Source organism: Schistocerca gregaria, chromosome 2 (genome assembly GCF_023897955.1).
Source record: "Schistocerca gregaria isolate iqSchGreg1 chromosome 2, iqSchGreg1.2, whole genome shotgun sequence".
In the NCBI taxonomy this organism is placed as follows: domain Eukaryota; kingdom Metazoa; phylum Arthropoda; class Insecta; order Orthoptera; family Acrididae; genus Schistocerca; species Schistocerca gregaria.
The window spans coordinates 748,105,508-748,123,463 of NC_064921.1; the positions used below are offsets into that span (position 1 = coordinate 748,105,508).

General features: G+C 39.9%; 1 protein-coding gene across 2 annotated transcripts in view; it reads right to left on the minus strand.

Moving 5' to 3' along the window:
- The window catches only part of LOC126334925 (TELO2-interacting protein 1 homolog), a 139,203-nt gene that overhangs the window by 87,632 nt on the left and 33,615 nt on the right, over positions 1 to 17,956 (minus strand). For both annotated transcript variants that reach the window (XM_049997647.1, XM_049997646.1), the window contains exon 5: positions 12,718 to 12,895. In XM_049997647.1, coding sequence (XP_049853604.1) covers positions 12,718 to 12,895 — 178 coding nt within the window. The remainder of the gene's footprint in view (positions 1 to 12,717; positions 12,896 to 17,956) is intronic.

A 17,956-nucleotide genomic window follows, 5' to 3' on the forward strand; every position in this document is an offset into this window, starting at 1 on the left:
ATCAGGGTATCACGAGCTGCACAGACAGTGCCAAATCCAGCTCTCACATGGAAACTGGGCTGTTGTTACATCTGAAATCCAACTCATCCCTTTCCATGGTGGCACAGTAATGACAAAACACTGGATCCTAGCTGGCAATGGCAGTAGTCAGCACAAAATGTTCTGCCACTGTGTGTGTGATATCTCCAAGTGTTGTTTGGAGACAGCTCTGATTCAGCAGTAACCAACTGCCTTTGATGGAAATCCTCCTGATAGGTTCCCATACAGTAGTACAAAAAGTGGAATGGTTGATGGAGTCCAGGAACACTTGGCATGACCTTTTCTTGTTCTCCTTGATGATGCATCAAGTCTTTGGCCTGGCTAATCAAAAGGCTGTGAGGTGTTCCGCCATTGTGAAGCACCTTAAACCGTCACAGAGCTGTACACCATATCCATATGACTGAATGGTACTCATCAGCCCAATGAGAGGCAGGTGGCCTACTAGGATGATGAGAGGAATATTGGGATGGAAAAGTCAGCAGCATGGTGGATTACTCGTGTGACATGGTCCATCCACTCCTAGATGCTGTCACAGCATTCAAACACGCTAGTGGGCTGAGCAGCATCCAGTTGCTTCTGCTGATTCTCCATCGTGGTTGCATCCTTTCAGGGAAAGCTCAATCCAGTAGATGAATGCAGAGTGGGAAGTGGTTAAAAGAGGGTTCAAATGGCTCTGAGCACTATGGGACTTAACATCTGAGGTCATCAGTCCCCTAGAACTTAAATCTACTTAAACCTAACTAACCTAAAGACATCACATACATCCATGCCCAAGGCAGGATTCGAACCTTCGACCGTAGGGGTCGCGCGGTTTCAGACTGAAGGACCTAGAACTGCTCAGTCACACCGGCCAGCTAGTGGGAAGTGGTCACTGGAATGAAGGTCTTCAATGACTTCCCATTAAACAGTGTCTGCAAGAGTAGTACAGGGGCATCAGATGCTTTAAAATGCATCTCCTGTAAGCACAAGCACAGGCGGCATTCTGTGCTAACGGTTTCACAGTTCCTCCACATTTATCCTGAACCCATTATGTTCCTCTGTAATATGGGAGTCATCAATTATGGAGGTTGCACTTTATCCTATCTTTCTGCCATGGAGGTGAGCCCATAGTGGGTGGAGATGTTCAGAGTTGGAGCAAGATGTGTGTCACAGGCCAACATCAAGATGCACTGGCTCTGTAGGTGAGTGATGAGAGATGTTATAGGGAGGAATGTTAACATCATCATACTGCATGGTTTGTGTCTCCATTAGCAGCTGATTCTTTGTCTTAGACTTCAGTTTCTTTGCCTGGGGAGGTTTTGGGGCCACAGCTTGGAGTTGGTAGCAGCAGTGCTGGATGGTGGACCTGTCTGAAGCTTTGTAGGAGTAGTTCCACAACATCGGCAACACAGCCTTGTCTCATGTTTTGTGAGGAGATATGTGCTTGGAAGTGATTGCAGTAGCACAAGTGCATTGAAAAACACAGGTGCTAGTGCTAACACTAGCAACTTCCATTTGTGTAGCAGCATCGGTCTTCTCAACTTGCTGTTCAACAACACACACACACACAGGAGGCGGTGATCATTGGGGGCTGCATGTTTTGATCTCTTGTATCTTCCTTTCTTTTAGGTAGACACTGCAGTCCCCACTCCAGACAGGGTGATCCCCAGAACAGTTTACACTTTTCAGAGGAAGGAGATGAACAACGAACTCCATAATAGGTGGCCTTGCAACATTTTTCATAAATGGCTTCTCCCTTACAACATCAGCTGGTGCGCCCAAAGCACAGGCATGTAAAACAGCACGTATGGAGACATAAGGCCACATGCTGAGGTGAAGGAAACCTGCCTTAATGTGCTCTGGAAGTTTAATGCTGCTGAAAGTCAGTATAAATGAGTCAGATTGGATAAGATCATCATCCACCCTTTTCATGATATTCTGCATGTCAACTACTCCTTCTTGGGGCCACACAACTTTCAGTTCTTCTTTGGAATGTCCAGCAGATCCATGCATGTCACAATGTCTTTGCTGCAATCCAATGTGGTGTGGAACTCAGTTTCAATGGCGTATTCCACAGAGCATTACACTTCCTGCAGGTTTGTTGTCTGTTGGGAATTAAGAGGTTTCGACCAATAGTGTCCCATTGCTTAACTGCTTGATTGATTTTAATGTCCCTACGATTCCCTCTAAACCCTTTCAAACGCAAAAAGGAGAGATTTTCTCAAACATTCCTTCTCTTCTTTTAATTATCAAATATAAATTCTGTTCTTCAGCATGCATTCTGTTACTAAATGTTAACTCCAGAATCTGGAGGGCACGTTACATGAGGACTCTTGAGCGATTGGGAATTGGTAGCCACCAGTGGTCCACCCAATGAGAGGGAGGAGAAGAAGATTTCAAGAGGTCCATCTTGGTACCATGAGCACCTACAGAAATAAAGAAGGCCATATAGACAGAGCCCTGCATGCCTAGGTAAGCCTTATAGAACTGAGGTGTGACAGGTTCCCCAGAGGCTGTCCACCCATGACTGTTCCCCTCAACAGCTACGCATCTCATCAGCGTGCAGCACACCTTGAGATTGAGGGTTTCTTTTTTTTTTTGAGAAGTTTACACCATCTTCACAATGCAAGCAATCAAGCCAAGATCCCCATTCCCTACAACACAAAACGTTCCACACTGCACAATACAGTAGTCACTGAAGCATGCCCTGAGCTTACAGTGACATGAGACTGGTCGTGATTACCAGTCCCCAGCTCAGGAACTCAAGGGTCACCAAGCCCGTACCCAGCAAACAAATGCTGGGCCCCTGAGGCTTACAGTACCAATGCAACCATCCGTTGCCATGACCAAATGAATCATTTATATCTAAAATAAAAAACAGTCTGCAGCTCACAAAAACAGCAGGACCATCCAGCAGGGCTTGAGCAGTGATGGACTTAACTGGAAACGATTCTTCTTGTCTCCAGCTGTTGTAGCAAATTCGATGTTCTCGATGGTCTTGTAGACTGTCTGTTTAGAACGGCGGCGGTATCTTCTGTACGGCATCTTGGCAGCGTTCAACGCAGTTGCCTGTGCAGCAGCAGCAGCGCGATATAGCCGCTGCGCAGCGCTCGCTCGCTTATATACAAGTCCAAACGCGCGTGACCTTGCGTCGGACTTAGAATATTTCTGCCTGCTGGCGGTGCGTTATCCCGGACGCGAGCACTAGTGTTGGCACAAAACAGGAAATTCTGTGCATTGCTGAGCTTGCAATCAGAGACCTGTTTTTCATTAGGACAGGTGAAAGCAATTCTACATAGTGTTGTTAATAGGGTAAATGATACTTTCCTTGGTAATTGCAACTTACTGAATTTTCATTTTGGACAATTATTTGGCACACCTTCCATTTTCCTTACAATAAGTGGAAGTACACTCAGAATATTTTAGAAGTTAAAATAACTGAAAATATTTGGCGTAAGACTTGGTTTCATTCTCTATTAAATTTATCATCCATCTGCCCACTGTTTTACAAATTCCATTACTAAGGAGCATCTCGAGAAATATAAAAAGAGGAAATGTTTATATTAACCGAGAAAAAAATTCGTCTGAAATTATTTCTGCAAGCTGTGTGAATAAACTGCTTGTAGTTTCGGCTGACTGTGCTCGTTATGAAACAAAACTAATTATTTAGGAATGACTGTGTACAAGCGCAATCACACAGTAATGTGATAATACCAAATGTGGTACATGGATTGTATTAAAGAAATGGACAGATCTATGATGATAAAACCAATCTCAAACATGATGAAAAATGTGAGTTCCTAAAATGTAAAAATAATAAAAATCAGACAGCAAAAACATTGGTGCCCATAACCAAAAGAGTTTATATTGGTACTTTTGTAAGGAGGTGTGCGGGTGGAAAGAGGGGAAGCACTGTCAGAGCAAAGAAAATCCTTAACTCATCCAAAATATAATGTACAAAATGCTAAAATTTGTTTAAAAAACTGAGACTTCTTGATAATTAATAATTAAATAATGACTATCATATTTTGTAATGTGTAAGTTACATCAAAACTAACATTTCTATTATATTTGTCACATTTATTTCGATAAAATCAGAACAAAACAAGTGCTTTAGCCAAAAATAAACAATCTCATTATAATTAAATGTTAAAAGGTAAGCTACATTTTTAATCAAAATTGTGTTCTGATTTTCTTTCATGTTACGGGAGGTGCAAATGATCTATAAAATTAAAGGTGCAATCTAGTTTTCGGGAATAATGTGATGAGGAGCAATAATTACATTAAGATAACTAAGTTATTACTTTTTACAAATGTTGGCTGAGGATTACATTTGTTTTTAGGAAACATCTATAATTATATCTTCCAAATTAGGCTCTTTTTATTCCCTCTGTATGAGCACTTAATAAACAAAAACTTGAAAGATAATGATTATTAATTTTGCTCTTCACCCATACTTCCACTTCCCTGTGGTGCTAAATGTTCCTAAAGTAGTGCAAGTTAGTGATGGAATTGTCACATAATTCAGGAGAGCCCTCTTAAAAAGACGGAAAAAAAATGAGTTTCCAAAAAGAAATCATTTCGTTTACTCAACACAGTCCCTGTTTCGCCATAAAGCATAACATCATCTGCTTTACATGTCAACATTTTCAATACCATAAAATTCAGGCAGATCCTCAGTAGCTTTGAGAAAAAATAGTTTTATTTATATTTTTCATAACATCTGTGTGAACAAAAATTGATTTGAAAGTTGTCTCATTTTCTTTAAAGTCTTTATTCAAGTGACATTAATCAAAGACTCTAAGCAAAGAATTAACTGATCTTTAATAAATGCGTTGATCGTATCCAGAATGTTCAAATTATGAGTTTGTCATCTCAGTTTCCAGAAAATCACACGTATGTTTCCTTCCATGATAATCACAGCAAATTCATCATAGGATTTGACTTTGCTTGAGAAAAAAGTCCAAAGTTCCTTTTTTTACATGCTGGTGTACACAATGCGAGTCATAATCTACAGATTGCAATTCATTCATGAACAGCAACTGGCATGAAGAGTTCTTTGATATGACTGGGATGTACAATGAAGATACAGAAGAAAGACTGGACATCTAATTCTGAAGTTTATGACCATACTTCTGTATTTGCTTCATAATGAACAGAAAGGACTACCTTAATGATTACAAAATGTTTGGAAAACAGTCCTACCATATATAAATTTATTTTTCAGACCATATTGCTTCACACAAATCCGGAAAGTTTGTGACTTTCTAAGTATAAGCACCACTGGGGCACAACACGTGAGGTGTAAGACACGTGTGACTTGTATCATTTGAGAGGAGTTCATTTGCTGATCAGCATCAACAGTGCCACATTCTCTTAAAGTAGGGTTTTGGTAGAAGAAAATTAACCATGAGGACAATTTTCTGTGATATTGCCAAGGCTTTCATAAATTCTACTAGAAAAAAGAAATCGCATGGCATTAAAGTCAGTCCACTCTCTTGGAGGAAGTAGTGTCTTAACAACAGAAAACAGAAGGCAAGTTAACAAACAGTGAGCCTAAATTTGGAGTAGACAAACATTAATTAAATATGGAAAATTGTAAGAACCGGTGCCTGGTCCATTCCTATTCTTGGCCAACATTAATTATTTACCCAGGACATAGGAGAAGTCTTAAGAAACCAATATTTGCTGCTGATGAAATTAATACAGAGACCAAAAATTAAAAAAGAATACAGTCAGGTGAATAATGAAACAAGTGTACAGCTGGTTCAAAGCAAACAGTTTACTCCTTTATCTTACACAGATTCATATTATGCAATTCCAAAGAAATTAAATTAACTTAGCAGGTATCAAAAGTAAGGATCAATAGGCACACAATGGATAAGGCACCATGTATGGTGTTTCTAGGCATCCAGAACAGAGACAGCACCTGCCTGTGGATATGTTAACCAATAAGCTCAGTTGTTCAGGCTCTGCACAGAAATCTATCTCACTGTGCTGTCCTACCAACAAGATTGCTAGCATTCCTTCACCCACTACCGTCCTATGGAAAAATCTTTTGGAGCAATGCAGTGAAGGTCAAAACATGAATTCATTCTACAGAAGGGGGCAGTAAGGGTATTTTGCAACAGCTAAAATACTATAGTTCAATTCTTTTATCTTGGCGGCTCGCACATGCCCGCACAGGCGTGGGAGATTTCTGCGTTGCCAGTAGCAAACGACGCACACGCCATGAGAAGCAGCGCCATAGTATAGTATAGTTTGCAAACTTTCTTTTAGGCGGAGAACGCAGTTTATGAAGTAAAGCCACCACGGCCGCATTAACCCTTTCGCTGCTACAGAGACGTGCTCCCCGCATTCCTCCTGTAGCCTTTGTGCATGCCGAACACATTCAGCCCATGCTGAAGGAGTAATTCTGCCAAGTGCTTCGTGCAAAAGCCTTTCTGTATCGGCAATTTTAAATGTCAACGTTTCGTTCTGCAACATACCCTTTCACTTCCACCCAAATTAACTCTATTGGATTGTACTGACAATGATACAGTGGCAAACGAAAAACTTTGTGTCCATGTTCCTGTGCAGTACAATCAATTTCATAAACTTTTGTGCGAGGCTTATGGAGTGCTACAAGATTCAACATTTCAGCACGAGTTTGGTTGGCAGTGTGTGGTATATTTTTACTTACAAGCCACAACATGATATCGGCTTTTTTGTACTTGTTGTGGGTGTCTTGTCAACAACAATAGAGTGATAACTCACATTGTCCATTACAATCACCAAGTTTGCAAGCAAGTAGGGGAGAAACTGATTTCTAAACCACAATTTAAATGTCTCCGAGTTCATTTCAGAATGATAAACCCCTGAATTGCTCTTTTTTGCCTGGAGCTCTAATTTGCTCTCTGGAATGAATCCGGAAGCAGAGCCAGCGTGAAGCACAATTATTCGTCCACCTTTACCAACTGGTACTTTAAACACACCCGAACAATCACTCATTTTCCAACACGACACTTTCCTTGTGTGATTTTGGTTTACCCATGTTTCGTCCAAGAAAAAAAGTTCTTATTCCTGGATTTTCTTACTTCAATAATACGTCTTAAAAACTGTGCCCTTGAAGCAGCGATATCACTACGTTCCATTAAAAACTTTCTTCCGTCATTTCTATGTACATATTTGAATCCAATGTTTTTAAGTATTCTATTCACTGAAGTCATGCTACCTTCAAAATTTATGGTTTCACGAATTTTCACAGTGATTTGTCTGTGTTGTACATGTTGAGCACTTCTCATCTTAGAAATATTTGGCAATCCGCTGAACGGTTCTCAAGCTAACGCCTGTCACTTCTGCAGTGCGTTCCTTTGATCTGGGAACGTCTGTGATAGGTCCACCGTTTTCTGCTTCGGGCTTGAAAAAAGCATGTATCCTGTAAATTATGTCCCTGCCTGTTTATGGAGAGTTTGTCGCTTACCACCACCATCAGCCATGACAACTTTAAACAAATGCAATAAAAATTCACCAAATAATAACTACAATCATATTTAACACTCACATTCACCAAGACAGTCACAGCAGACCGCTCAGAAAACTGCTGAACACTTATTGGCTGTCAGCAGATGCGCGATGTCAGGTGAGTAGAACGAGCCTTAAATCGACTTCAGTCATTCATGGTTCCAACTATACAGAGTGTTCATTTTAATTGGAGACATTGAAATATCTGAAAATCTACACATTGGATCAAACAAATTTATAACTAAAATTTGTTTGTCTCTGAGGGGGACAACCAATGATACCAAATCCGACGAATTTGTGGTCAAATTTGTTATAATTGGATGTCTCCTTCTGAGAGGAACCAATTTTCATTAGGATTTCTTTGGGCTCTATGTGTCGTTTTCAAGAGATTTCAATGTCCCCAGTTTAAATGAACACCCTTTATAACACAAACAGTGTTTATAAATTGAGAAATATTCCATCTTTGGCGACTGTAATAAAACTTTTATTTATACCAGAGTCATTTTGCTTTTTTCTAAAACATTCTGACTAAAACAAAGTTGGCGAAGTTCACAAACCGAATTGTGGACATAATAAAACATAGAAACTAAAATATATAGTCAGTGAGGCGCAGTGCGCAAACAATTTGTGTTTGTCACAACAGACAGCAAATACTTGCCAAAACATAGATCAGTCGACGAACACATTGAATATGATGTTGCCAAAGCAGCAAAGCAAAGAATTGCGTCAGACAATCAAGTAGCTTGGCAACGTACGAGCCGAAATTCTGCTCTTAATAATACTTTTAATACTGCCGCAAAAGAATATATCTCAATATGAACAGTAAAACAGTGATTGTGGAAGAGAAGATATACAAACAAAAAAGATAACATGAATATTGTATGTGCGCCTTTTCATTGTTTTTAATTGCTGTGAAAAGAAATATTGGAAGTCAAAATTAGAAAAACCGAAAACCTATTATGATTATAATGAAGGGACAAAGCACTAGAAATTTCAAAAAACTACATTCAAACAAATAAAATTCATGAAGTAAGACTCTTTGATATTGTTTTTAAATAAAGTAAATATTAAGTACCAAACAAGGTTTGAATGCAGAACCTTTCACTTAGCAGTCAAACACCTTAACCATTACGCTAACGCAACATGTCATTGATTCTAAAATATCACGCAAAATACTGACAAACACTGTTGGTATGACTATGATTACTCATGTTTCATCAAAGTACAACAGGAAATAAACAATTACCGCTGTTCTTTATTATGAAAAAGCGGTTTGTGAGAATGATACAAACACCTTTCCTTGCTATCGCCTGAATTAGGAGGCTTATTGCTTGTTTAGTTTAATTAATTAATAGAATATGAAGCAATTGGTATAAAGAACGCTTTTTCCAAACTTTCTATAAAAGAAAGTCTGAAACTTCCTGGCAGATTAAAACTGTGTGCCCGACAGAGACTCGAACTTGGGACCTTTGCCTTTCGCGGGCACGTGCTCTACCATCTGAGCTACCGAAGCACGACTCACGGCCGGTACTCACAGCTTTACTTCTGCCAGTACCTCGTCTCCTACCTTCCAAACTTTACAGAAGCTCTCCTCCGAAACTTGCAGAATTAGCACTCCTGAAAGAAAGGATACTGCGGAGACATGGCTTAGCCGCACCCTTGGGGATGTTTCCAGAATGAGATTTTCACTCTGCAGCGGCTTTTGTTAAAAACTACAGACACAACAGTGAAAATCACAGGTTATTAAACAACACAGTAAGAGAATGGCTCATTGGTCACTCCTCCCACAATTTATCAGAATGTTTGGACTCAAGAGGTACAAATTCCATGTAAATCTTATGGTTACATTACAATATTATTAATTATTAATATTATTAAACATTTCTTGACTTTTCCAATATATAGATCACTGGGTAAAGTTATGTAAATGCTATATAAGTATAAATGACAGCCAAGTAGTAGAAGAGGAGAAGCAGTGTCTTTCTTTCTTTCTTTTTTTTTATTTTTTTTTTATTTTTTTTTTAATTTTAAATAGTGTTTCATCTAATATACATGAATAAGAATAAACTGCTACTCATAATACAGTGGAGATGTTCAGTTGCAGTCACACGCAACAAAAAGACTGCTAAATAAGCAAGCTTTTGGCCAAAATGTCTTCTTCTCTATTGGACAACATATGCACACACATTCATGCAAACAAAACTCACGTACACATGACCACTGTCTCTGGCTGCTGAAGCTAGACTGAGTCTGGCCTTGGCAGCCAGAGACAGTGGTCATGTGTGCGTGGGTTGTGTTTGCATGAATGTATGTGTGCATGTTGTCTCACTCGGAAGAAGGTCTTTTGGTCGAAAGCTTAGTTGTTTAGCACTCTTTGTGTTGTGTCTGTCTGTGATTCAACATCTCCACTATATGGTGAGTAGCAATCTATCCTTTTCATAATACTGTCATTATTTCATCCTGGATTTCCCACTTTGTGAATATGTATAAAGTAATGGTCATAATTATCAGTCTGAACAGATTACTACCAGTTATAATTTTTCGTTAGTACACTTAACGGCAGCAGGCTGTCGTGGTTGCTTCTGCCTGTTAAAGTGTAACTTGACTCATTCCACATCTCTGAAGGGTCTCCTCCATGATGGGATTTTATGGAATGCAAGCAATGAATGAATGGATGAATGAATGGATGAAGCTGAACATGATGATTCATCTGTTGCTACAGTACTGTTTGATAGTGAAGAAATAAGTAACAGTTGTGTTGTGATGGCAACTGGAACAGTTGCAGGGTTGTAGTGACAGAAAACGCCGTAGGACCCGCGGAGCGGCCCGCGAACAACAACACGAGAGAGGACGGACACGACCAATGAAGGACCTTACGACAACAACAAGAATGAAACTACAGGGACAAGAAAACCTAACTAGCCAACCAAGTCCACTCGTAAACAAAACACAAAAGTAAAAACGCTGTCTAAGGCGAGGCGATATGTCCTGAGATGTATGCAAGGTTAGACTGGCAGGCTGAGCGACAGGCAGGCACTTAAGTACTCTATCGGGGATGCTGCTATTGGCCACTGCAACCACGTGTTCCACTGTGGCGCCCTTTCTCTAAATGCGGGCCAGGAGACGCACGCCGCCACAGCTTATGGCACAATGGTGCAGAGACCTTTAGGGGTCTTCGATGTCCATGACGTCTGACGGCGATTCAAATTCCGTGGCATGCGGCAGCAGAAATTGTGAAATTAATGTTGCTTGTATGCTGCTGGTTGAAGTGAAAAAGAAAAGACAATGCAACAATATAGACATGACAGACTGCTACTCACCACATAGAGGACAGCAAGCCACTGACAGAAATGAGAAAGAATACCAGAAGCTTTTGGATGAAGTGCTTCCAGAAATCTCAAAAACACACACACACACACACACACACACACACACACACACACACACACACACACGGTCACTGCCCCAGGTGCTAAGGCCTGACTGGCCTGCTTCTGAGGAACATCAGCTTGTTCTTTTTCATTCCGCCCTCTGGGACTCAATGCCTCCTCCAAGTGGTGACCAGCGATCTACCCTTTCCATATCATTATTATTCCATCCTGTGCTTTCCATTGTTTGAAAAGACAACATAAAATATTCTAGCACAACATCTATAGCAAATGATGCAATCATGGAGAGTTTCATTCTCTGTTTCTGAAAGACGACATGATAGAAAATATGATTTGTGCCCATAGTAAGAGCATACCTGAGACCCAGTGAAAATGCACCTTAAGATTACTCTCTATTTAAAAAAAATCATCACTTGATTCACAATTCCAACTGTGTTCTGTCATTTAGCATATTAATGAGATCAGCATCCACTAGGTTCAACAAATGAGAAGCACAATGAAAATACTTCACTATCGTAAATTTATTTTTGATTGTATGTTGAACACTGTTAACATTAGCAGCCACTACGGAGTACCCATCAAAACCTTAAGTCAATAAACTGAACCACTTGCAAATCTTCATTTTCTGTGGATTGCAAAATAGCATTTACAATATTTCTTTCATCCAGCTTATCATGCGCATCAAAATGTATGCATTTCTTTTCCGTTGTACAGCCAACACTAGCATCATCTTTAATACGGTTCAAGAGATGATTGCTCCATGGCACTAATGTCAGTATAATCAGCGAAGTATGAAAATGCTTCACTTTCACTGACCTCTTTCACAATTGAATTATAGATTGTTTTACTCTAAGAGAAGTATATTAGGATTCTACTGGATGTGTCCTTCAATGGTCTTCAGGAATCTTATCTTCCGCATCAATGCAGAACTGAATTATGTCAAAATTTGAGCCTGCATAGGGTTTTCTCATGAAGTGAACAATGAGGGGAAAAAAATTATTGTTTTGAAAACAGACTTGACTTTGGTTCTGTTGACCTCAGTAAATTCAGCCTTAGTTGAGTTTGATCGTTCAATTACATTTCTTCTTTTCATCCCCACACTATCACAAAACATTTCACATCAGTCACAACTTATTGGAGGCAATCAGATTTGGAATCTGTCCTTGCACCTTCATAGTAACGGTGCTTCTTCATGGAAATATTTTATGTCCTCCTGAGTATTAACCTCAAAAGCAGCAGCTTAATTTGCTTCCAAATACTGAATATCAGTCACTAACCATAAATTCACACCCACACAGAGAATCACGTGCTTTAGCACGTTCCCGCCCCCCCCCCCCCCCCCCCCCCCCCCCCCGAGATTCAGGCAGTCGCATCTGCCACAGATCGAATACACCTGGTGGGTTAATGAGGAGGGCCAATATGCTAACTAACATGGATGTGGTTTTTAGACAGTTTCCCACATCCAACTAGGTGAACAGCGGTCTGGTACCCCAGCCGTTCCGCCTCAGGTACACGATTTGCAAACATTTGGAAGACATGCATAGACTTTCGCCTGGGTAACACTACATGCAAACGGTATGGGGTATACAAATTCCATCCCAAGAAGTGAAGGGGTGGTTACAGGAAGGGCATCTGCCCACCTTCTAACATTAACTTAAATGTGATTCTACCATATGTAATATATTTGTTGATTGTTTTAATACAAATCAATGAATGTTCCAAAAACACTAGCAATTCATCAAAATATTTACAAATGATGCATGTTGTATACAAGTTTTCCATTAAGATATACAAACTAGTTACGCACCACAATGACCGCATGCCCTTGTTTAGGATCTCCCATGAGAGTTGCCGTGATTCCAGCCAACACCCCTGGGAGCATTGCAGCAAAAACATCTGCCACCTTCTCTTGTATTTCAATGCTGGACCGTTGGACGTTGTCATGTGTTTGGTTCAGCAGCATCAGGCATTCAATTGCAGTGATCCTGAACCAACAGGTGCAAAAAATTCAAAACTTTGATACTGTCTTTATTTCTGGTAAAACACACTAGTGTAAGAAAGACAGACAAATGAAAAGAAATATCATGTTTTATTAAGTTTTTGCAGAATGCTTAAAAGAAAATATATAAATGGATTTCCATAAAGGTTGAAAGACCCTTTGTTTGCACAGTATTTCAATTACTGATCTAGTTAACATGTAAAACTAAACTAATCAAACTTATTAGATACCAAGATATACACTGAGGTGACTAACGTCTTGGGATACCTCCTAATATTGTGTCAGACATCCTTTTGTCTGGCATAGTGCAAAACCTTAACATGACACAGGCTCAATAAGTTGTTGGAGGTCCTCTGAAAAAAAAAATTGGCCCCTGCTGCCTCTGTAATAATCGCAAAAATGTTGCCAATGTAGGATATTGTGCATGAACTGTCCTCTCAATTGCATTCCATAAGCGTTCGATGCGATTCATGTCAGGCAATCTGGGTGACCAAATCATTTGCCTGAATTGTCCTCAATGTTCTCCTTGTCATCCACAAAAAATCCATTCTTGTTTGGCAACATGAAGTCCATGAATAACCATTACAGGAGAACCCAGTACACTCCACATAAACAGAGTGCATACCGAAACTTCCTTGCAGACTAAAACTGTGTGCCGGACTGAGCCTCAAACTCGGGACCATTGCCTTTCGTGGGCAAGTGCTCTACCAACTGAGCTACCCAAGCACAACTTATTCCCTATCCTCACTGCTTTAATTCCACCAGTACCTTGTCTCCTATGTTCCAAACTTCACAGAAGCTCTCCTGCGAACCTTGCAGAGCTAGCACTCCTCGAAGAAAGGATACTGCGGAGAGCACTTGCCCGCGAAAGGCAAACGTCCCGAGTTTGAGTCTCAGTGCGTCAAGACAGTTTTAATCTGCCAGGAAGTTTCATATCAGTGCACACTCCGCTGTAGAGTGAAAATTTCATTCCAGAGTGCATACCATTATGGAGCCACTACCAGTTTGCACAGTACCTTGCTGATAACTTGGGTCCATGATTTCGTGAGGTCTGCTCCACACTCAAATCCTACCATTAACTCTTACCAAATGAAACTGGGACTCATCTGACCAGACCATGGTTTTCAGGTCATGCTGTTAGCAAAGGCACTGGTGTTTGTCATCTGCTGCCATAGCCCATTAATGCCAAATTTTACCATACTGTCCTCAAAGATCTATTCGTTTTAAGTTCCACATTGATTTCTGTGGTTACTTCACACAGTGTTTGTACAATCCTAAGGCACTGACTGCACACTGACCAACACAGCACTGTGAAACGGTATCAAGAAGGTGTTGGCCCACATGCCGCTCGAAGGAATGGGCAACACCACTCCTCCAGGAAGACGAGGGTCCAGTGCCCCCTTTCAATGCTGATTGAACCAGCCACCCATTGTTGATTGACCAGTACTGAGTAATAGGAAGACGTTATTTAGCCTGCATCCTGCAAGTAGCAATAGCAAGTAAAGTACTTGTATGTAGGAGCCACTGGAAGCATAGGAATCAAGTTATATTTATTTTCTTTTCGGAAATAAAGTGTTCAGTTAATCTTTTTGGATTCCTGCCACTGGCCATCACAACTTCCCTCCTCCCTTGTTTTTGTGGGTGCCGATTTCCACAGTAGCCGACACATCTGGCGACGAGAATTTCAGAACCAATGCTGCCTTTGCTGTACATCTCTCTGTCACAGCGCATCAGTAATACTTCCATCTTTTCTTTCAGAGCCACATTACTACTAATTATGTGCTTTCTTTTACTTTGCTTCTACTTATAATTTGTTGTGCCACTCCTCTCATTAAAATAGTCCCCAAATCCACCTCCTACACCACCTGCGCGTATGCCTCCAGTTGCTGCTGACTTTGATCTAATGCAGTTTATTCAGTTTCAGAACCAACAAATGTCAGAACTAACGATGCCGAGCTGGTCCCACCAAATGTAGAGCATGATCTTGGAACTGGGAATATTCAGTTTGGCCATCGATGTGGAAGCATGGCTGAGTTATCCCCATGATTTGTTACATTTAGGGTTATCGTAATGAACCCATTTTTCATCCCCAGTCACAATGCGATGCAGAAATCCCTTCCATTTCTGCCTCTGAAGCAACTGTTCCCAAACACACAAATGCCATTCAACGTCTCTTGGTTTCTATTCACACAGGACCCAAGTTCCTTCTTTCTGAATCATTCCCATAGCCTTGAGACATTTTGAAATGGCTTGCTGTGTCACGCCCACTAATCATCCCAATTCTTATTGAGTTTGACACGAGTCTTCACTCAGCAATGTCTTCAATTTTGCATCTTCGAAAACATTCTCTCTTCACAACTATGCCGGTCTACAATGTTAAAATCACCATTCTTGAAGCATTGAAACCACTGACGACTCGTTCTTTCACTAATAGTGTCCTTACCATACGTACTTGAGAGCATTCAATGAGACTCAGTCGCTGTTTTCTTCATATTGGACAAAACAGTAACACCTCCCACAAATGACAAAAATTAGGCTCGTAAACTGACATTTACAATCAAGAACAACTTTATGAAGCAGACAAAAATCATCTAATGTTTGAATGAGGTTATGTTGATCAAGGTCCAAGCTAACTGCTTGATGTCTGAGATCTGTTTCTTTTGACTGCTACTTACCGTTGTTGCCACCTATTGGCAAACGGTGGAAGTAAAGCTGTACACCCTTTATATTTTTTTTTCTCTAAAACCCCCACCATGTACTTTCTAAAAATTGCATGGTATAATAGTTTGTTACTGTACTTATGGAATGTACACTCAGAGTGGCAATATCTTGAAGTGTAAAATTTGAGAAGGTTTTATGTTAGACCTAGCTACTCTCAAGGTCAAAAAATCCTGGGCACTTAAAAATTTAAATTGATTGCTGATATTGAGTAAAAGTAAATAAAAATTGGTCATTTTAGTCAAAATAATTGTTTTACAGCCTTATAAGTGAGATAGAAAACAGTTTTTTATTCTTTCAAGCAAGCAATTAATAAAAAATTAAATATAGAAAATAGCTTCATATACAATTTGTTCTGTTTCTGATATTATTCACAAATTTTTAGTTTTCTGCCATGATTTTACTTTTTTATGACATTCCACAAATTAAAATTGCCTACTCTGTAACAATGGACAGGATAACCCAACAAGAGAAGTACTTGGGAAATTCGATCTGCACACTGATCTGTTGATGATGGTCATTTGAAAGAATCGGCCAGACCATGAGGTGTCATAAAGAAGGCAGCTACATCTTCCAGCTCATGGAAAACACTAATTATTTGTCCCATCCACCACTGATTGTCAAACACACAAGAATTGAAGTTTCTCACAACAAAGTCTTCTGAAGTTTCCTAAGGTCTATGCATTTCACACAAAGAATTTTGCGGAGAACTGTTGTTGCAATGTATATGCCACTCCAGGATACTACACAGTGTTTACAGAGACGACATACACCATCACATACACTTTTTTTGGCCTGTTGTTGAAAATATCCATTTTTTTGTTTCGTTCCTGTACAATGGCTTCCAAGCTCATAAAGCTAAAAGCAGTTTTTAAAGTGAAATGCTACAACATCAGTCACATACATGTGCTTATGAAACGTATGGCCTCTAGATGCTATGTCATCAATCACCATGCTGACTGCTCAGCCTACATGGCCCTGTCATGAATGAGATCATCACTAACTAAAGCAAAACAGTGTGATGTTCAAAGGAAGTGAGCAACAAATGTGAACACTGACACTTGTGATGTGTGCTAGTAGTAACTTTGAACATTGTTCTGTAAAGAAACAGACCAGTCCTCAGCAAGGTCGAAATGAAGATTTAATGTATCAGTGTTGTGGGATGTGGCTGATTTTACTTCTGCTATGGCCTGTCTCTGATCCTGTGGATATGGTGGTGAGCTACTCCTAAAAATGACCCAATGCCTAACCTCTGTTACAAACTTCCCTAGTACCACTGTCTTCTTCACCAACTGTCCTCCCTTCTAAATGCATAGGTTACGTCACTGTCAGTATCCTGAAAGTGTAGTGGTTCAACAGGCATCCGTTAAGCACCTGGACACCTTGCAATCTCCTGCAACCAACATTTATCTTGTAGTTAAACATATACACAGAAGTATCAGGTCCATCTCTGTGTATTTCTTCTGTGTGCCACTACTTATGGTGAAGCAAATGAGCTTGAAATTAGTACATTCAATACATGTGCATACTGCCTTCACTATCTGGTATTTTACCCATTCTGGTCGTAAAGAGCAGAATTTTATGACACCAGTTTTTAAATTTGGGTTCTCCTGTTTTGTTAGGAGATACGCTTCACTTACTAATCTCGTTTTTGCCTTTTTAATTTTTTCACAATTCTCACTAACAGAGATAACATCAGCCTGATTAGGACTTTGCCTGTTGCAATCTTTGTCATCACTTAGGTAATATCCCAGAGCAACATTAAGCATATCACCTTGCAATGAATGCCCACAACAGGAATCTGGGCATGCCCAAATACCTATTTCATTCTTTATTTATGAGAATTGAAATTAAATAATGTGAAGAAGAGGGTATGTATTTCTGTATCAACTGCTTGAAGTAGCTATATGGAATCAGTAAATGCACCTTCTCAGTACAGATGGCTGCTGAGATAGCAATATTTATGTTTTGAAACCACACATCACATTGGGTGCACATGTCACTATCTTCAGGTTCTGCACCAAGTGCATCTACATTATACATGTCACAAAGTTTTGAAGATGTTGGCTGTGTAAAACTTGTTTCAAGTTCTTCCACTTTTCTTTGTACATCCCGTTTTCTTCTTGGGCTCCTTATCTTGTCTGAGCATTTATGGGAGGGGGATATTAGGGACTAAAACTGAAATGCTAACATTCAAGGCATCAACAATCTCACACTCAGGAATATAAACATCTGCATCTGTCTTTCATAATTTCACATTCTGGTGACTGATTGTTCAGGTGGGTTATCATTAAATTTCTTGTTATAGCAAGTATAGCAATTCCTGCAC